This window comes from Protopterus annectens, chromosome 2.part0 (genome assembly GCF_019279795.1).
Source record: "Protopterus annectens isolate FY-2018-M chromosome 2.part0, PAN1.0, whole genome shotgun sequence".
Lineage (NCBI taxonomy): Eukaryota > Metazoa > Chordata > Ceratodontiformes > Protopteridae > Protopterus > Protopterus annectens.
In genome coordinates this window covers 389,114,593-389,136,401 of record NC_056728.1, presented here as the reverse complement: position 1 = coordinate 389,136,401, position 21,809 = coordinate 389,114,593, and the positions used below count along the sequence as shown (strand labels likewise).

The 21,809-nt window shown below is 41.8% G+C and overlaps 1 protein-coding gene across 2 annotated transcripts in view; it reads right to left on the bottom strand.

The window, feature by feature from the left end:
* Positions 1 to 21,809, bottom strand: part of LOC122793098 (probable global transcription activator SNF2L2) — a 2,696,898-nt gene that overhangs the window by 566,554 nt on the left and 2,108,535 nt on the right. For both annotated transcript variants that reach the window (XM_044060828.1, XM_044060829.1), the window contains exon 27: positions 1,217 to 1,294. In XM_044060828.1, the coding sequence (XP_043916763.1) occupies positions 1,217 to 1,294 (78 nt within the window). The remainder of the gene's footprint in view (positions 1 to 1,216; positions 1,295 to 21,809) is intronic.

Sequence of the window (21,809 nt, the reverse complement as noted above, 5' to 3'; positions counted from 1 at the left end):
AGAAGTACCTCACAAAGAGGATTACTAGCCTCAAACAAATGCCCTACACTGACCGCATCAAAAAACTCCAGCTTTACTTCATAGCATATCGCCTACTCCGAGGTGATCTATGCCTAACATATAAAGCTATGTGAAACCCAGAGCTGTTGGACATGCTACACCTAAAGAAATCCCAATCCCTCCGAGCTACACGCTCTAGGGACCTAAACCTTGTCACCACAATAAACAGGACACACTGGAGGGATAGATTCCTGTCCCAGAGACTTCCTATACTCTGGAACAAGCTACCCATCTATGTCAAGCAAAGTTCTTCATTAGCACTCTTCAAGAAAAATCTTGATGAGTGGATGGGAAATAGAAAATACACCCCGGGGATCACTTCTGTGTCTCTGCTGGACAGTGGCACAGGAAAATAACTTTCGTGGGTGGCGTAAGCTATGGAACCTTGCTGGCAAGGCTTACGTAGGCCCTTGGGCCGATAGCCAAGTACCTACCTATGAACCTATAACCTATGAGTATGATTTCACAAAAAGTAACAAATACAAAAGCCCTCTGAAGTTGTACAGAATTCAAGTCATCAGGCTCTTGTTTGTTGGTGAAGATGTTTAGAATAATAAAGATCTACTACTTGATTGCTTCACAGAACATACAGAGTGTAACAGCTGCAAAAATTCCTTCTGCAAGGTTAGAGTTAAACATGAACACTGACACTACTGCTCTGAGCAAATAAATACAACACTTAAGCAGACAAGCTGACTTGAAGTACCATGCAGGATTTGCAAGAAAGCTCTAAGAAGCAAGAAAGAATTAGAAGGCAGTTAACCTTTAGCTTATGTACTGCTACATGTTACGGCACTGATGATAAAGAGTAACAACACAAGTGCAGTCTCTTGACAGCAATTACAAAAGAACACCCTATGGGATAATGTTAGTGGTGGGAATCAAGATTTCAGAATTCTGTGAAAGTTGTTAAACATAACTTGTAAATATGGTGAAGGCAGACTTTAAACATTCACAGTAAACTTCTTCAGCTAAATATTACTTCAGTTTAACGCAGACAAGCTTCATACTTGCACAGTAACACCAACATATTGATAACATGCACAACAGAAAAACATGACAGTCCTCTGGAAACATTGTCTCATGCCACAGAAAAAAAGAAACATGCACTGCATTACTGTGAATTAAGCCATTAAAAAACACTACATTTTCCTACCATGAAAAGTTCAAACTCCTCTTCATTTCGAGCAATCATCTGATTCAACGTCTCATCATCGGGTACTTCATCTTCTTCCTGATGAAGAAGATGCAAGTTTAAACAGTAGTAAAAGAATACAATATACCATCCTACACATGATACTGTGTCTGATCTACACAATTTAAATCATATCATTAAACAAAAAATGGAAATATAACTGCCTTAGAAATGACCCTTTCAGGGCCTAACTCCATGAACAAACACGCAAACATTATGTACAGGATGGTGATAGTTGTCCTTATCCATAGTGCTGTAGGAAAAAAACATGAAAGTGTCTGAGTGTGTCACTATGGAAACCTAAGAAGCTTTAGCCTACTGGGGTTCTCTTAGGAAACAATCAGGTGCTACAGGGTGTTTTCTCTGACTGAAACTGGCAAAACTGTTAACAGTTAATGCTGTTGCAATGCTGAAACATAGTTTTACATTTAGTTTTTGTACATACTGTACTATCATTATGCTACTGTGAATACTGTGACATTATTGTTCCTCGTGTTAGTGTTCTTGGCTTCTCAACATAATGAAAAATGCAGATGTCTTCTTCCATTTTGGTCCAGGATGTGCCTGAAAAGGGTCTCTGGACCAGGAAACCTGTCTAGTTAACAAATGCATAAACAAATTAAATTATATCTTACACCCCATAGCACAATCTGTACACTGCAGGAAACAGAAAAACAATGTAACCAAAGGTTTTATGAATACCAGCATTAACCTTAACAGCCACTAAATGAACAGAATGACATTTCCTGACAACCTCTTAGTAAAATGAAAAAACACAATCTGAGCTACGACTGTAGCTAATGGACTTTAAGCCAGTACATCAACTATATAGAATCTGTTATGATGCCTAACCAATATGCTTTACCATTGCCATGACTAACAGAAAGTAGTTCTGGTCCAAGCAGCAAGGGAAAGCTGTCAGAAGTCGTCATACTGCTCTGAATAATATGCTGTGTCAAAGTGCCAAATGCACAGCAAAAAGGTTTTATAAGCTTCTACAATAAAGCAATTTTAATTAAAGCAAGCACACATGACATTTAAAATCTTAAGTAGATTTCATCTGAACAATCTCTGTAGGCTGTATTATCAATCTTCTGACCTGAAAGGAAACTGTTACTGCAAAACACTTGTCTTAATCTTCATTCAAAGAAAAAAGGCAGAAATTAAGGACTTTGGGTGTCAACACCATCGTGGCAAGCATATTCTAAACAGAGCTGTAATTAATATGCCCCAGACTGACAACCTCCACACATCAGGTAAACAAAGATTTGTTCTGAGCGGTAAGGAATAGCATTATCTGACTTCCCCAAACACCACAGTATATTTTGATTGAGACAAGCAACACAAGCCTAACAAGGTCAGGGTAGGAAGCCTAATAAGGTCAGGGTAGCTTAAGATTTAGGATAGTGAGAACTTCCAGGTATATGCCTTAATAAAAGATGATAAAATGTGCTCTACAGCACCTTCTCCATTGTATATTTTATAAAAGTTACCCTACTCAGCTGGTGAGAATTTTTTCAGCAGTCAGCATCCTGTTTCTGTACATTAGGGCAATGTCTGGCCCACAGACTAAGACTGCTCAAACACTAGAATGAGAATATAACTGCCTTCCTGAAGCTCTAATATTCATCTGTTATGACCATGTGGCAGCATCCTTGGTGAGGAGTCACTTTAGCAATCTAAACAAGCTGTACAATTGGAGCTTATGTCCATTGTTTCTATCGCAATAGGTCTTGGTACCACACAGAGACAACAGTGGAAATAAAAATGAAACTGCAGCACTCCGCAGTTCCAGTGGACACCAATGCTTGGATTTAAAGGTGATAATATTTAACACATCCATCAGTACTGGGGCTCTTTAAAACCATGTGATGGGCAGCTTACCTGCTGCAAAATATGGTTCGATTCTAAAAGCTTGATAACCAGGAGACTACAGTTCACAGCAATAATCTGGGTACCTAGCTTTGCTTGCAATGAGGAGTGAGTGGTTATAATATCACTTCCTTCCTTCAGCACTGTTTTGGCACTACCCTCGGACTGATATAAACAAATATCACATGGCAGGCTCTCAACATGCATTATTTTTCAAACCAGTAAATCCAAATATCCATCTTACGGCAGTAAAAAATAGTTAATCTATCAAGACAAGGACTGGGCCCTGCTTGGAGAAAGGCAAACATCCATCTTAATGGCTGGAACATCAGACTTCTGAGCTGTTTTAAGACTATTAATGCGAAACAGCCCAAGGATTTTCTTCAGTACCCAGTGAGACATTCACTGCACTATCAAGGAGAATCAATGAATGCTAAGGATTTGGATGAAACTGTTGCAGTGTTAATACCATTTGCCATCCTTATTACCTAACAGCTCACTTTTGCCCTGCAGACTCCCATATCAGACAGAAAACCATGTGGATGAGAATGTGCTTACAGCAAAATGCCCTTAGTATCAACAAAGGAAGGAAGGAATGGTCTTTACAGTCCACTGAAAAACAGGATATTGCAATACTAGATGTTTAGGTGTTTGGTTTTTGCACAGGGTTTGTTGAGCCATCTGAACCTTGATACCTGCAACATTCTTTTAGTCTATGTCACCTTCTTCACATTTGTAGACTTCATGGTGTGCACACTGTCTGTACCAGGCTTTAAGCATACTTTGTAAAAATATAAATATCATCTTTATTAAGCCAGTGGAGATCAATTACTAATGTTTATGGCAGAAAGGGGGTGGTATATCTAGTGAATATATGCTATGATATGATGTCTGATACAAGGGTGGGTTTGGTTTCTCCCCTTCCATTCAGTCTTTTGAAGTACACAGATTGATAGTAGATGCCAAGAGATTACTATATGCTGCACTCTCATTACTGTTTTTTTGTGAGACTGAGTTGGATCCCATTACTTGCATTCTTCTACAACAGTCTTCTATGGTCCATCATGGAAGGCTATTCCAAAATGTGAACAGGTTCTCTGCTTGTAGTGCTGCTTTTGTGGTCCCAGATTACAGAATCTATGTTGGGGAAGTGGTATTTTAGTGTCAGAGAATTAGACCCTTCATCTTCTGTTCAGCGTATATATATATATATATATATATATATATATATATATATATATATATATATATATATATATGCCTTGATAGAGGAAGACTGTCTGTTTAGGATGATAGGCAGTAACTGACTGAGACACGGGTGATGGCATCTGCACAGTACATGTGGAAAAGAATCATCTTGCTGCCTGTTTTCCTGCAACATGGCAGCTGCTCCTATCTGAGACCAGAGGGTTGATTTAAGCACCAAAACCTTTTTTTTTCTAAATTAATGCTACACAGAGTTACAGTTAGAGTTTAAAATAAGCATGAGTTTAGTCTTTCTGAGATGTATGTTAAATTATCAGCAACTCTTTTCATTTAGCAGACATGCATTACAGTACTTCACTGAGTTAGGAAGTTCATTCATGAAATGAATAACCCATGGATGGAAAAGGAACCATACGGTCACAGTGAGGAACTGGAGTTTTTACAACATTCGATGTAAAACAAATGTTGGACAAGACAGTAAACTGCATAAACACTTTTCATCTGGAGCAAATTGCTATGTAGTGCATCCTGGTTGCCACTGGAGATGGAAGACTGCTTAGATAGGAAGAATTAAGTTACTGTACTTGTTTCATGTGTTTGAGTTTTAAATGTGTTGGCTGTAAATTCTGTTAGTCTTGATGCATACAATGCAAGATGATCAGGCCATCAAGTATTAGATTTCATTCACAAAGTCATTTGTAAAATGTATGTCAAAATCATGGCATCTGTTGTTTCAGTGGCAGCAATGTGTTTAGAAAATGCTGTGTGGTGGGCTTACATGTAAATTTCTGTGGAAAACATTTCAGTGTGGTATATTCTGCCACACTATTGCTATAGGTTTTTATTTCCTGAGTCTCAAAAATGTACAGTGTAAATAGGTTTTATACTGTTAGATAATCATGACTTTGGCCACTTCTCTAATAGTCATGACCAAGACTCCGGAAGAGCTGAGGTTGGGAGAGTGGGTATAAAGAGACACTGACAGCTCAGCCATCCTAGGATGAGGGAGGTGGCTGTAGCTCACTGCCTAGGTGACAACTACAGAGAACCCCAGTTGCTACACCCACGGAGCACAGGCCTGAACAATACAGTTTGCCACATGCAAGTGCACTGGGCTGGGGAAGTCAGCATGCAAACTCATACTTTTTGTAGCAGGCAGAACCCAGTGGAGCTTGAAAGGTGGCAGCGTTGGGAGCAACAAGCAGGAGGGTGGACTGCTCTTTCAGACATGAAAACTTCCCAGTTCCCTACCACAGGATTCTTGTCATGGGTAGAACAAATAGGCTGATTAGGCAACTTGGGCAGGGATGAATGGGTTAAAGGTCTCTTGCCTAGCCTTGGGGGATACCTGGTTGTCCCCCATATAGAATAAATTGGCCATCTGGATAAAGGTAGTGAAGCAACAGGGCAATACTGGCACAGGAGAAAATAAAAAACACTGCTGAGGGGCGGGATGGATGATGGTACTCTGATTTCTTGGTATATGTAAGTCTAAGATGCACATAAAGTGCCTGCAGAGCAATCTTTGGTCCCATTATTAGTTTTATTTGTGGGTTAAGAGTTTATATTACTGTCCAGTGAAGAAGTTCTATCCATTGGTCTCACCAAAATAAGTACTCCTGCCCCCTTTCTGCCTTAAGTAAGCCAAATATTCTGATGCTGTTATGCTCCTCCCCTTGTCTAATGAAAGACAAGATATGGTCACTATGTGGTTGGCTGCATATATTTCTTATCATCCAGAATTATTCTGCTGCAGTGAACTTTATTCTTATGGGCATGGGGGGATAGATGGTTTTCGAAAAGGGAAGATGTAACCAAAATGAAATGAAAGTTATGTACTTTCCATAGCGACAGATCTGTGTCCATCTTCTTTAACCATTAGTTCCATAGCCTCAGGACCATGTCAGGCTGGCACCAAGACCAGACTTTCAACTTCGCCCATCCGATAATGTACTCCCATCTATCTATAGATCCAGTAAGTGCCACTTGAAGGTGAGACAATAAGGAAACTAAAAAAATACATATGTGCAACGGAGGAGTCACCCTTCCTCAAAAGACTCATATAACACAGGTATGGGCAAAATGGACACAGATCTATCATTATGGTAGGTATACAACCTTTTACATATAAGGTGATCCTGTCCATCTTCTTCAACCATCAGGACGGAGTCCCAAGCTTGTCCTTCTGGACAGAATCAAGAAAGGAACCCATGGATGGTTAGCTCCATGCATGCACAGGAATGGTACACTGACTGCGACCCAGCTGATCCAAGTTCAATTAGCAGCTCAGTCACTGGACACACCAGTCAGTGAGGGTGGGAAATGAGTGTCTTCAGCACCCCCAACCTGAAAAATGGTTTGGGCCTTCTGATTACAACCTGGCCCCTCAAAGCTGAGATCAGTACACACTTCCTGAATAAAAAAATAGGCTACCGTTCTCAGAAGCATTTCCACACTACTGCATATCCAAAAAACTCCTCACCCTCATTAATCAAGCATATGAAGCCCTGCCCCCCTGACATTCACTCCTGAATGCAAGGTCAGTGATCTCACAAGGCAAGCCTGGAAAAGTGAGTGGAGCAATATGTCTGCGACATATGCCAGGATTTTGCAGGGCTCTCCAGGTAAAGGGAACAAATCAGTCCATGATGATTAAAGCTGGAGCTCAGCAGCAAGGAAGAACATGGGAGCCACAAAAAAAAAAAAAAAGAAAGGGAAAAAAATGGATCTCACAAATAACAGAAGACCTAGGCCTAGACATCATATCCAGCTTACAATATCTTGTAGAAGTATGCAGATAAACATGTCACAGCTGCAGAAATATCATTTCAAAGAAAGCGATAGAGGATGTTACTGTCCTCGTTGAATTAACAGTAGGCTCACTTGGAAAAGCTTTCTTGTTCTTTTCGTATCAAAATTAAATGCCATCTGACAACTACCACAACATGTTGCCTTGGAGACCTTAAATAACAGCATACTTTCAGCATATGACAGATCTTCCTGATTGACTTTGTCCTGTTGTCACACAATACTTACTCATTCTCTGGAGAACAATTTCCACTCCAAATTAAGCAAAGTGACACACTTCCATTCTTTAAAAAGGAGTCAGACAACTAAGTGGGTATCCACAAACTCACCATTGTTATGGGTGGTCTGTAACTCCTTGAAAACGGAGTAAGGTCTAAAGTGGGGTACTGGAAATATGTAAATGGCCACCAGGCCCAGTTGCCTTGTGTTCATAGACTCTTAGAGTCATAAAAACAAAGTTGTAGCTATGAATACCTATACAGTGCAACAGATATTCCGAGTATTATGAAAAACACAGGCTAATTAACATACTGACTTATTTCTGTGGCTACCTTTTTAGCACAAATTTAGGTTTAGTTCACAGGGATACTCTGACCTTGTGGAAAACAAAACATGGAGGGCTCTACATGCCATGCTTTAATTTCAGAAAACCTTCTAGCTACAGTAATATCTACAAAAAGATAGTTTTTTCATAGCAAGAACTTAAGATATGCCTTGTGAGTTGCTTCAATACAAAGTAAAGTCTGTTTTTCTAACATTTTACCCCTCTGAAAAAGTCCTTTAAGAAAGGTCTTAGAAACCTCGAGGGAAGATAAAGAGTTGTCTTGCACCCGTTCTTGAAAATGAGAAGAAACAGACAGCAGGCAAGTGAAGTTTAAAAAAAAACTGTCAGAAATCTGGGTATTTAATCCAAAATAATAAGAAGAGTGTCAGAAAAAGGAAACTAATCCTGTATTAGTTGCCCACACTACAAATAAATTCCACTTGCCTAATATCTTCCTTGCACTACTCCTCTTCTGGGCTGACAAAATGACAGGAAGATCCTGGGAAGGTATGAAATGCCATCAATGGAAGTGGAGATGCCATGTGGATCGACAAAGGAGATAACTGTCTAAGCTAGGCTTTGTGGATAGCTAAATCAGGAGGGCCCTGAAAATCTTCAGATGGAAAAATTGTTCCAGAAGATGAGGCCACAGCATGAAAAATTAAACTTGCTGGGGCTGAAATGTCTCTGTTAGAATTACTTTAAATTTCAGCTTGTACAGAGTCACCTTCTGAATGAAGGGATCATTCTACATATCCATTCATCCCTCTACCTATCTATCATTTCCTGACAGGGTTAATTCAACTAGGCTAGTAGCCTCTTTTCAGGAAAAAGGGCTACCTCTGAACTGCAGCATGCTTGGATCACTTCCTAGAAGGGGTAACAGGACAAAGAATCTGCTGTGTAAAAAGTAGATTGAGGATTCCAGTGAACCATCGCAACCCCAGAGACTATGCAGTACAGCAGGACTGAGAGATCACTAGTGAAATCCTCCAAAGCAAACTTTGAGTCCAAACTGGCCACATCTACTAAAGACAATCATAACACCTTCTTCACATATGTCCACAATCTCAAAGGAAACACTCAGATCTGTTCAGAACTGGTGATTAGGGACACCATATACACAAACGCCGTAGATATAGCCAACATGCTGGCAGACAGGTTCAGAGAAAACTTCACCCCTCTTTCCCCCATCAGTAAATCAGGACATCCCCAGTACCTAGTCCCCTCCCCTTATCTCTAGGGAGCAAGTTATCACTACCCTCTTAAAGGCAAAAAAATACAGCCTCCATGGGACCTGATAACATCCCAGGCTGCATCCTAAATGAACTCAGGCAGGAACCTGCAGCACCATTAGGCACCCTATCCAACCAAAGCCTGGGTACCAGCTTTGTACCAGCCGAGTGAAGGACAGCCACTGTCATCCCTCTGCACAAAGGTGGAGCATCCACTGATCCAGGAAATTATAGCTCCATCAGCCTAACTAGCCTGATCTGTAAAGCCATGGAACAGATTATCATGGATTTCATTAACAAGGACACTGGCAACCTCCAAACCCTTGATCCCACACAGTTTGGTTTCATCAAGAGGAGGTCATGCCTGTTAAACTTGGTCGACTTCTTTGAGACAGTCACTAAAGCCATGGGCAAGGGAAGACAGTGCACACTGCCTACCCTGACCTGGCCAAAGCCTTCGATAATATTCCCCACACAGGTATAATAGATAAACTCACTCAATTAGGCGTCAATCCATATGTTACCAGATGGGTAGCAAACTGGCTCACTGATAGAACCTACCTGGTCAAAATAGGGGAAGCCAGCTCAAACAGTAGACCCATAATGAGCGGTGTACCCCAGGGATCGGTCTTAGGGCCTCTGTTGTTTGGGATATACTTTTCTGAGGTGCAGGCCAAAACCAGTGGGCTATGGCTGACCATGTTTGTAGTTGACTGCAAGCTGGGCACTGCCATCAATTCCCCTAGTGATGTGGCTATCCTCCAAGAGGGTCTCACCCAAACAAATGACTGGTACCAGAAACATGGCCTCAAACTGAATGCCAAAAAATGCATCATCTTCCCCTTTGGGGAGAATGATGTCCTTACAAATTATCACATTAATAACAAAGTCCTCAGCACGCAATCCGTTGTGAGGGACTTGGGCAACCAAGTGATGGCAAACTGACTTTGATCACCATATTGTCTCTGCTGTACAGAAAGCTTTCTACATGGCCCACCTCATTAGGAGGGGTATCTCACCCAGGGACAAGGAGGTCATAACATCCTTGCATTCTTCCCTTATAAGACCCATTACTGAATACAATGCCCCTTTTGGCATGTACCTCACAAAGCGATTGCAACAGCTGGAAAAAACACAGAGGTTCCTCACCAAGATAATCCAGGGCCTCAAACATCTAGCTTACACAGATGCGCTAAAATCCCCGTCCCTCTACTCAGTGTTATACAGACTGCTAAGAGGTGACCTCTGTCTAGCATACAAAGCAATCTCAGACCCCACCTTGATGGGACTGCTGCATATCCAGAAGTCAAGCTCCACTTGAGTAACTCACATGCTCAACCTCAACCTGGTCTGTGATATCAATAGAACTTGTTGGCAGGACAGATTTGCGCCCCAGAGACTCCCCCTTCTGCGGAACAGACTCCCTCTCCACGTCAAGCAGAGTAACTCATTAACCCTTTTTAAGCACAATCTGGATAACTGGATGGGGAACAGAAAATACACCCCTGGGATTCCACCTGTGTCCCTGCTGGACAGGGGCATTGGGTGCTGACTTGTCAGGAAATGGGCTAAATTCTTGGCTAGGCTTGAAAGTGCCACACGCCCAATAGTCTAGTAACTTCCTATGATCCTTAGTCTCATCTTCCTCTAATCTTGGCAATACTAAGTCTTCCATAAATATCTCCACGTGTGCTCTTTCTTGTTTTCCACATTCCTCTGCTTTATATAAATGTTCATAAAATTTCCCAAATATCTCTAATGCAGCTATAGGATCTCTGGTTATTTTTCCTGTTGTCATAGGCTCCCTAAGTTAGGTGATAATAAGAAGTTATGTACCTACCATAACGTTCCATGTTAGTTGTCTTCTTCAAGCCTTCTTTCTTGCTGGTTGGGTTCGGAGCCGAGGATCTCAGCCATCTTCAAAAGCTCGAGAGCTGCTTACTGGCTCGAGGCCCCCCTATATCCCATGATGCCTGGCGCTAGATACCCAGATCTCGTTTGGTAAACCTAACTACAGACATAATAATAACAAATATAATAATAATAATACAGTAAACCTATAGTAGGATGCATGAACCTACTGGAGAGACTGATAGTAAGAAGTAATAGCCAGAGAAGACTCAGCCAGTGATAAAAAAACATAAGGAACTCTTCTCGGTCTACTAGGATAGGGGGATGGAGGGTGGGACGCAAGAGAAAAGGCGAGAAGAAGACAACTAACATGGAACGTTATGGTAGGTACATAACTTCTTAATGTTAAGTTGTCTATCTCGCCTTCATTCTTGCTGGTTGGGACAGTGTCCCTAGCACCTCAATCCTGGGTGGCTCATCGGAACAGACTCTTCAGAACAGTGGAACCAAAATCAGCTCTGCTCCTGGAGGCCACATCCAGCTTATAATGTGAAATGAAGGTATGAGGACTGGCCCATGCAGCTGCCGCACAAATAGTTTCCATTGGCAATCTTGCCTGAAAGGCCACTGAAGTAGCTAGAGCTCTAGTGGAGTGACCTTTTGGTTTAGCAGGAAGCTCTTTATTCCTTAACTGATATATAAATGTAATAATAGATGTCAACCACCTAGATAAGGTTACTTTCGACACCGATATACCCAATTTACCCTCAGCATAGGACAGGAACAACTGGTCTGATTTTCTGATTTGCTTGGTTCTATGCAAGTAAAAGCGTAATTGTCTATGAACGTCCAGCTGATGTAATTTGTATTCCGCTTTGTTGGAATAATTTGGAAAAAACACAGGTTGGTCAATGGACTGATTCAAATTATTATCAGAAGCAACCTTTGGAAGAAAGGAAGGGTTAGTCTGAAGAGAAACTCTATCATTGTGAAAAACTAGGTAAGGAGGACGAACACAAAGAGCCTGAAGTTCAGAAACTCTTCTAGCTGACGTAATTGCAACCAGAAGAAGGGTTTTCCAAGAAAGGAACTTCAAAGAACAAGAAGCTGCAGGTTCAAAGGGGGGCAGTATCAGGGAAGCTAAAATCAAATTCAGATCCCACGGAGGTGGGGGAATCTCTTACTGGGGGCCTGAGTAGAGTGGTCCCTTTAAGAAAGGCTTTACAAAGCTTATGGGACATGATGCTTGTATCAGATAGACCTGTATGAAAGTTTCAAATTGCAGCTAGCTGAACTCTAATCGTGGCAGAAGAGGATCCAGCTTGAAAAAGTTCCGCTAGAAATTCTAAAATATGGTGCACAGGGGCTGAAAAGGGATCTATATTCCTTGTCTCTGCCCATAAGGAAAAACTTTTCCACTTACTAGCATAAGTTTTTCTAGTGGTAGACTTATGCGAGGATAAGATGATTTCACGCACCGAGTAAGAGATGTTCGGAAGCCTGGCTAAGGTCGGAAGTGGAGCAACCAAGCAGTGAGCTGGAGAGATTGAAGAGATTGGTGCAGCCTGCCCGATTGATGGATCAGGAGGTCTGGAAGTGGGTCCAGGGTTGCTCCAGAAGGTGATGATGCAGGAACGGGAACCAAATTTGTCGAGGCCAGTAAGGGGCAATGAGGATCATCTTGCATCCCAATGTGGTAGCTTTCTGTATTAGTATGGGAATCAGGGGAAACAGAGGGAATGCATAAAGAAGTCCCTGAGGCCAATCGTGAACCAGAGCGTCTCTGGGGAAGTGTCCGGGAAGAGGGATGAGAGAGAAGAAATTGTCGCACTTGCTGTTGAAGGGGGTGGCAAAAAGTTCGCAGCAAGGCTGACCCCATTTGCGGAAGATTTTGTCCACCACAGTCTGATTGAGAGACCACTCGTGAGGCATGAGAATTGCTCTGCTCAGCCTGTCTGCTATAACGTTGGACTTCCCAGGGATGTGCACTGTTATTAGAAACCATTGGGAAAACATCGCCCACTGCCAAAGTCTGAGTGCTTCTCGACATAAGGGGTAGGACTTGGTTCTGTCCTGCTTGTTGATGTACCATACTACTGACATATTGTCTGTTTGAATTTCAATGGTCCTGGTGGGAAGAGAGGTCTGAAGAGCTTACAACGCTAAAAACATGGCCCTCATCTCCAAGACGTTGATATGCAGATGGTACTCGTGAGGCTGCCAGGTGCCTTAGACTGTTCTGCCCTGAAAATGCCCCCCCCCCCACCCGATCAGGGAGGCATCCATGGTCACCGTAGCTACTGCAGGAGGAAGAACAAATGGTCTGCCCTGGTCTAGGTTGGTTTTTGCATGACTGTGTGATCATTATCATGTGAGACATTGGGAGTTGCTGGAAGGACCATTGTGTGAACAGCATCCACTGAAGAATCCTCATGTGAAAACGTGCAAGGGGGACTAGTATGATAGCCGCTGCCATGAGACCCAATGTTCTTAGGACGAATCTGGCCTGAATTTTTTTGCATCCTAATAAGACCTGCACATGTCGTCGAATGTCTAACACTCTGTCTACTGGAAGTTTCGCTGACATGTCCTTTGTATTTAAGTTTGCATCTATAAAGGTGATAGATTGACAAGGCGACAATGCAGACTTTTCGAAATTTATTGTGATGCCTAGTTTGGAGCAAGTTTGGATGGTGTAGTTTCTGGCTCGCAGCAGGTGATGCCTGGTGGTTGCAGTAAGGAGCCAGTCGTCTAAATATGGAAACACCTGGAATCCTTGCCGTCTCAGGTGAGCGGTAACTACTGCCAAACATTTGGTGAACACCCTGGGGGCTATGGTGAGACCAAAGGGCAGAGCTCTGAACTGATAATGACTGGCTCCCAGCCGGAAGCGGAGGAATCTTCTGGAGCGTCTGTCCATTTTGATATGGTAGTACGCGTCCTGAAGATCTATGGAGCACATCCAATTGTCCTGACCCAGAAAGGGTAAAATGGACTGTAGCGTGACCATCCGGAACTTTGTTCTTTGAACAGACCTGTTTAGTCTGCTGAGATCCAGAATGGGTCTCCAGTCCCCTGTCTTTTTTGGTACCAAAAAGAACCTTGAGTAAATTCCGGATCCTTGCTGGTCTGCTGGGACTGACTGGATGGCTCTTTTTCTTAGCAGTTTTGAAATTTCTTGAACTGCTTGATCCCTTAGATTGGGTGGAACATCTGGAAGGGATTTGTTGGGAATGGGTGGAGTGCGAAGGAAGGGGATTTTGTAGCCTTCGGATATGATAGACAGTACCCACTTGTCTTATGTTATACTTTGCCAGGCTTTTGGGTACAGCGATAATCTTCCCCCGACTGCCTCCGAAGGTGGACAGCCGGGCAGCACTTCAGGGATGCTGGAAGGGCTTGTCAGAGAAAGATTCTCTTTGGCCCTGATTTTGCAGACCCCCTCTGCCCCTAGGGTGGCATCTATTGTTGTTCCCTCCTCTGCCCCTGGAGGGGAACTCTCCACGTGTGTGAGGCACGGCTCCCTGGGGTTTCCGGAACCACATTTTCCCACTCTTCTGACCCTTGGGATACGGTCTTGAAGGAGTGGAAAAACGGACTCCCACAGCAGAGAGAGTCTTGCCTTCCTGTTCACACCTGGTAAGGGTATCCTTCACCTGTGGTCAAAACAGAGCAGAACCATCAAAGGGGGTATTGGTGAAAGACGCCCTGAAGGGTTCCGCAAAGTTGCATAACCGCATCCAAGCGTGCCTCCTCAAAGCCACGCCTGTGCCTGCGGCCCTACTCGCGCCATCGGCTGCATAAGAGATGAGACGCATGGAGGAGTTTACTACTGAATTAAGAGTCGCCAGCTGGGAGGCAACCTTAGCCTAGGCCCCCGCAGCTGATGGATCTTGAAGCGTATCTCCTAGCTCTTTAAGAAGATCCCTTTGAAGGCAGGTAAAGTGGCACAAATAGTTCAGCGACCTCATGGAGAAGGTCGCTAAGGAAAACATCCGCTTCCCATATCTGTCCATCGTCCTAGATTCCTTATTAGGGGGATGGACAGACAAAGAAGTTTCAGCCAACTCCTTTTTTGTGGCCGCTGCTACCACCATGGCATCAACGGGAACACCCTTGGTCAGAAATTGCTTGTCTTGTGGGTCAGTAATAAATTTTGTGGGCCTGCGGGGAGTTGGTTCCATTGTGTCTGGAGCTGACCATGCCTTTCGAGCCACCACAGACATCAGTGGATCGAAAGGCGGAGACACCCAGAAGGTGGAGGGTCAGGAACCAAACGCGTACTCATCCTCAGAAGGGTTAAGGGTAGTCCAGTTCCCCCTCTGCCTAAGAATCTAAAGGATGTCTGAGAAGGAGATGTCCTCAGAGGGGGATTTCGGGGACCCTTCCGACTCCTCCAAGTCGGTATCTGAAGTGACAGACTCAGGGGAGTCAACATGCTTCCTCTTGCATTTCCTCTTTCGAGGGGGCTCCTCTGAATGAACGGGGGAGGCCTCAGAAGAGGAAGATACACCCAATGGGGTGCCCTGGAGCACTTGTTCCCCACGCTTGGGGTCTGGAGGAGGGGCAGAGGCAGGAGCAGGCACCATGGGGGGAGGAGCCGATGAGGCTGACCGTGAGGCTGACTCAGATGCCAGCACACTCCTCATGACTTCGAAGGTGCCTCTTCCTGATATCGGAGAAGGCTGCGGCTCCAAAGAGACCAGAATCCTTCCCGGTACCAAGAGAGACGGCTCCGAAGCCGATGCAGGAGCCGAATTCACCTGCGCCGAAGCTCCGAGAGGGAGAACAGGGTCGGACAAGGGTCTGATGCCACTTGTCCCCTCGGAGCAGACGAGGGAGTCCCGGCACCCAGATCCCTCCAAGGACGGCACCATGGAAGAGATCGGAGCCGACGACGGAACCGAAAGGATAGGTATCGGTGCTGACGGTCTCACGATCCCAGCCTCAGCATGCTCCGGCTCCGAGCTCAAGGGATGAGTCGAAGGAGGAACTACTGCAGAGACAGGTAGAGCCAAACCCTGATGAGGGGGGCTGGATAGCATTTTAGCCAGGGCCTGTGATTTTAAAAGCCTGCTCATCACTCTCTCCAAATCATGGTCAGATAGTCTAGACGACTGAGAAGAGTGGGATCGATGACTTCGCCCCGATTGCAACAAGGGTGACCCCAGAGCTGAGGGTATCGACTCTAAGGATGGTGATCTGAAGCGTTTTCGACTCCCTGATGGTTCTGACAGAAGAGTCGGGGCCGACTGGGAGATAGGTACTTCGGCTCCAGTCGGAGCTGAAGTTGGCTTGGAGATAGGTACTTCGGTTCCAGCCGGAACTGAAGTTGAAGCAGATGCCACACCCGACGACGGCTCTGAACTGGGAGCCGGCGGCTTTGATGGCTTGGAAGGTTTCACTGACTGAGCCTTGGCCAGTGATCCTTCAGGTTTAAGCAAACCCCTAAGGATAAGCTTATTCCTACGCTCCTGCAGGACTCTTGGACTAAAGGCGTGACACACCGAACAAGAGTCCTGCAGGTGTAGGGTGCCCAAGCAATAGACACAAAAAGTGTGACCATCTGTATTTTCTGACAGCATGAGTCACACTTCTTGAATCCAGACACTTTTGTATCTTTCGACATTCCTGTAAAGGAAAAATCAAAATACAAAGAAAGAGTACAAAGGGAAGTAGGTAACTAGAAAAAAACACACACAGTCCACACAAGTTACCACACCCTAACAGCACACACACACTCTATAATATAATAAAGGCTAAATGGACCTACCAACTACCACAATTTCTAATGAAAAAATTTTACTACCTTAAAAAAGGAAACAAGGATAATCCTCTAGCTAAAACTAAAAAGAAGAAAACGAGTTTTCAAGGGGGGGATTAAACACTAACAAATACCAACAAAAACTACAACTATGTATGAACACTAAGTATTCTAATTAATAATATACAAAAAGTTCTAAATATACATCAATAAAGTGAAAAAATATGACCTGAGCCAGTAAACGCAACCTCGTAGCAGAAGCGGCAAACGAGATCTGGATATCTAGTGCCAGGCATCATGGGATATAGGGGGGCCTTGAGCCAGTAAGCAGCTCTCGAGCTTTTGAAGATGGCCGAGTCGGAGCCGAGGATCAGCTCCAAACCCAACCAGCAAGAATGAAGGCGAAATAGACAACTTAACATCTCTTTCTATTTTCTGTTGTTTAAGTTACTGTGCTAAATGTTTTTGTGCTCTGGAGTTATCAAAAAATACTTGCATTACAACAATCTTTCTAAACTCAAACATATCATCCAAACTTCCCCTTATTTTCTGTTTAGCATTTTGCAGTTCTTCTTTTTTTTGTTTTGTGAGACTCCCCTTATTCTGCAGTACTTTAACATTTGTCATTACCTCTAAATAACTATTACTTTTTAACCATATCTCTTTCTGTTATCATTCCTAGTAACTAATAATTTCTACTATCCATTCCTTAAATGCCCCTGTTTTCAACAGGTAGGTGAGAAAATGCCAGTGTCTCATTTTTACTTCATTACCCTGCATTTTTATCTCAATGCTTATCAGGGCATAATCTGAAAAGGTTACCTGATGTGTATCAAAGCTTTCACTTAAATGCACATGCTCCTATATAATATACATTCTATCCAGTCTAATCCAGTTACTGCACCTTGGTGAATATGTAAATTCTCTCTGAGTTCCTACTACTGAATTCATGTATTCCATTCCAAATATTTTCATAAATTTCTTCAGAAATCTACCCTCTTTTGTCATATTTTCCCTTCTAGGTCCCCCTGATACACCCTCACTGTTGCAAATCACATTCCATGCCTCATGTATAAATAATATACCTTGCTGAAAGCTAATTATTTCTCCTTAAATTTTCTTAAGTTCCAGGTTTTGGTGGAATATAAATACATGCCAGGGTAATCCTCCTCCTTTGCCAACAGTCCCTTACTACCAGAAATCCACCATTGTCTTTTTTCCTTCTCTAACACTATTGGAGCCCCTCTAGCTATCAGTATTATTACTCCCCTTTTCCTTTATCCCTGATATTCTGCTGAATAACTAATCTGAAACATTGTCAAATTCACATGCTCATTTCTTTCCAAATGTGTCTCTTGCAGCATTGCTATCTGCACTCTGCATTTCTTAATATAATTCTCTACTTTTTTTCTTTTTTGTCTATACCTGTAATGCCATTTGCATTCTAAGATACTATGGACCAAGTAGTCATTATGATAAAAATCTACTGTTCTCCGTTATGATTTATGACAATGTTTTAATGTGCATTTCTAATGTTTATCTTACATACACACACCAATAAATGGCAGGATGATCTTCTATACAGTTGTTTCTTCTCATCTCCATTTGAATCTATATCACACTTCTCAAAACTTTTTGCTTTAATGAAAACCTCAAAAAAAAAAAAAATAAATAAATAAATATATTCTCAGAACACCCCCATCCTCTTAGAACAAACACACAAAACTGTGCACATTTTTAACAAATGAAGTTTAACCCTCCAGATAGGGACAACTGCCCCAAATCAAAAGCTGCAGCCACGGATATAACATATTTAAAATTAAGATTACCAGTGATAATGTGTAATAATCTTTGCTCCCACTTATATCAATTGCTTTTTGTTCTTTTCTTATCTCACTCCCTTTCCAGTCATGAAAACCAGCTTGTATGCTTTCAGAAAAAAATAATTTTAACTGTGAAAAAGTGCACTAGCTATCTTTAAATAAAACTAAATTATGCACTGTTCTATTAAATATATTTAAGTGCTAAGGCTGCTGGGGAATGTACTTTCTCTTATTCACTTCCCATAATTTCAAATCTTATTTTTCACTGAACTGCTTCTCAAAGTACCTTAAATTTTACATTCCCTCAATAAAGAATGATCAGAACTCTGAGGATTAACTGCTTGTCTCCATATAAAAACAGTCAGCAATGAAAAAACAGCTAACAACTTACAGTATGCTTGGAGGAATCTTTGTAAATTTCACTCAAGAGCAGAATGCCTAGAATTCCCCTGGCTAACTTCCTTCAGCTGCAGACTTGTCTGTATCTGAGAATATTTGCTAATGGAAAAGACAAACTAACATTTTTGCAGATGCAATAACACTAACATTTTTCATGACTTTCACAAGTTTTCTTTTTCCCAAGCATATTTGCTGACAAAATAATCTTATTTATGGTTTAAGCCAAGAACATTACTCTAGACTTCCATTCTTGTAAAAACAATGTAAACTATAATCTTAGTTCTACATATAATATAACTGTTACACATTTACACTCCACCCCCACCCCAGCAGTCATGATCACAACATTATATTAACTTAAACTTGCTTCAATCTACATTTCTTATAACTAAAAAAGTACTTGTTTACTTTAATATCTTTAACGCATACAAAAGTCACTGAAAAGATTACACCCACATATTTAAAATACACCTGGCTGCACACTATACTAAACTGTTTTATAATATAACATGCAGTTTATACCATTAAATGTTTTCTACAGACACTAATATGCACAGAAACTGCTTTACTGACAGTTACTTCTTTCTTTTCCATTTACTGTAGAGAATTGATTATCTGAACTAATTAGGACCTAGGGTAGTTCAGATAATCAAACTGTTCAGACAATCAAATATATAATTGAACCAGATAAAAAAAACTTCTAAAATCTCATTTTTTTTCTGTATGCAGGAATACACATTTCAACCATTCAGCGATTTCAATGGACAATAAAGAATATTTTTCACACATGAGCTGGCTAGAAGCTCAAAAAACATGCTCAAGCAAATACATATGATGCTTACATGTTCAGAATTTATGATTTTTCCTACCTGAAAACTTTAGAAGGCTGGTTTGGATAATTGAAGTTTCAGATAATCAACATTCGGATAATCGATTCTCTACTGTAGTACCTTCTAAACATTAGACATAATGTGGTGTATATGCTTTCCATTCCATCCACAAGTTTAACAAAGTGAACAAAAATCCAGTTGTTTCTCTGCCACTTTTATTTGCAAAGCCATATTTCACCAATGTGATTGAAGATTTATAATCTCACATTTACTCATTAACTTCAGTACTGTTGGTCTTCTTCCTGATCATCTCTTTCTCCCAGTACTATACTCTGGTTTATATCTAAGGTACTACTGATTCTTCTAGACAATTCCTGTACTTTTTTGAGTCTCTCAAGCATTTTCCTTTGGAACACTGGAAAAGGTTTCACTGGCAAAGTCTTTCAATGAACTTTACTGTTAGAAGAAAGAGAAGCAGAGTGCCTGCCTCACTTTTTGTTAAATAAACTATTTCTTTCTTAGCTTAATCTGCTTCAAAAATATATTTGATCCTCCAGGAAAAAAAAATATTCTGAAGACAACTAGGTACAGCAACCTGAATTTCACACCTGCCTCTTGACATTCTCTGACTGCTGAGATAAATTTGCTTCTCTTCTTCCTGGAGTAAAGTAAAAAAAAGAAGTTATGTTCTTACCATAACATTCCATCTGTGTTGTCAATTTTCATTCATTCTTGGCTGTACTTGGCCGTTATATCAAGCTTGCGCCAGCCAGAAACTCTCAAGCCATGGCTACCCATAACACCTCTCTTCCCCTCCCCTCAAATGAATTTTGCCCATACAGTAGAAAATCATGGAAGCTTTGTCTGAGCAACAACCCTACTAGGACCCCAGGACTAGTTCCAAATCTCCAGGAGTCTACTGGAGGGGGAAGGTGGGTGGGATGTCAAGAATGAATGAAGATGGAGAACACAGATGGAACGTTGTGGTAAGAACATAACTTCTTTATCTGATGTTGTCAATCTTCATTCATTCTTGACTGCTACTTTAGACCTTGGGAGGCCCTAGGGAAGGATATTCCTGAGCACCATAGAGCCAAAGAATGCTCTTCCCCTGGAGACCATATCCAATTTGTAATGAGTGTTAAAGGTATGGGGAGTAGCCCAAGTTGTGGCTGCACATATGTCATCCATAGAAGCTCTGGAATGAAAGGTTACTGAAGTGGAAACAGACCTGGTAGAATGTGCCCTAATTCTTGTTGACAAGTCCAGCTTATTTTGTTGATAAATAAAAGTGACGCAATCTTTCAACTATTTTGACAGAATAACTTTCAAAACTGATTTGCCCAGTCTAGTACCCAAAAAGGATAGGAACAATTGGACTGATTTTCTAAAAGATTTTGTTCTATCCAAATAAAAATATAATTGTTTGTGTACATCTAACAAATGTAAACAATATTCTCCCTTGCTTGAGAAATTTGGGAAGAAAACTGGTAGATCTATGGACTGATGAATACTGGAATCTGACACTACTTTAGGCAAAAAGGAGGGATTAGTTTGGAGTGATACTCTCACTTTGTGAAAAATGATATATGGAAGTTTTACACACAGAGCCTGCAATTCTGAGATTCTCCTGGCCAATGTGATAGCTACCAGTAATAGAGTTTTCCAAGATAAAAATTTGATATCACAGGTAGCTGCTGGCTCAAAAGGCTGATGGAGAATATTTTGTAAGAACAACTTTAAATTCTAAGGTGCAATGGGCTCTTTGAAAGGTGGTTTCAAATGTAAAGCACCATTAAGAAAAGTTTTGCAGAGACGGTGGAATATCAAGGAAAGGTCATTGAAACCATTATGGAAATTTGAAATGGCAGCTAAGTGACCTCTAATGCTAGAAGTAGAGGCTTTCAGTTGGAATAAGGTGGATAAATATTCTAAGACCTTATCGATCGTGGCTGAAAAAAGATCAATACCCTTTTCATCAGACCAAAGCGCAAATCTCTTTCATTTGCTAAGATAAAGTTTTCTGGTGGATGGTTTGTGAGAAGCCAGAAATATCTTTTGTACTGGGGAAGATAAGTTACTTTGCCTGGCAATTACTAGAAGTGCAGAAACCAAGCTGTCAGCTTGAGAATTTGTAGTTTGGGATTGACCAGGTCCTGCGGATTAGACAACAGGTCTGGGGTTAGATCCAGAATCCATGGACAGTGAGCTAAGTAAGGACA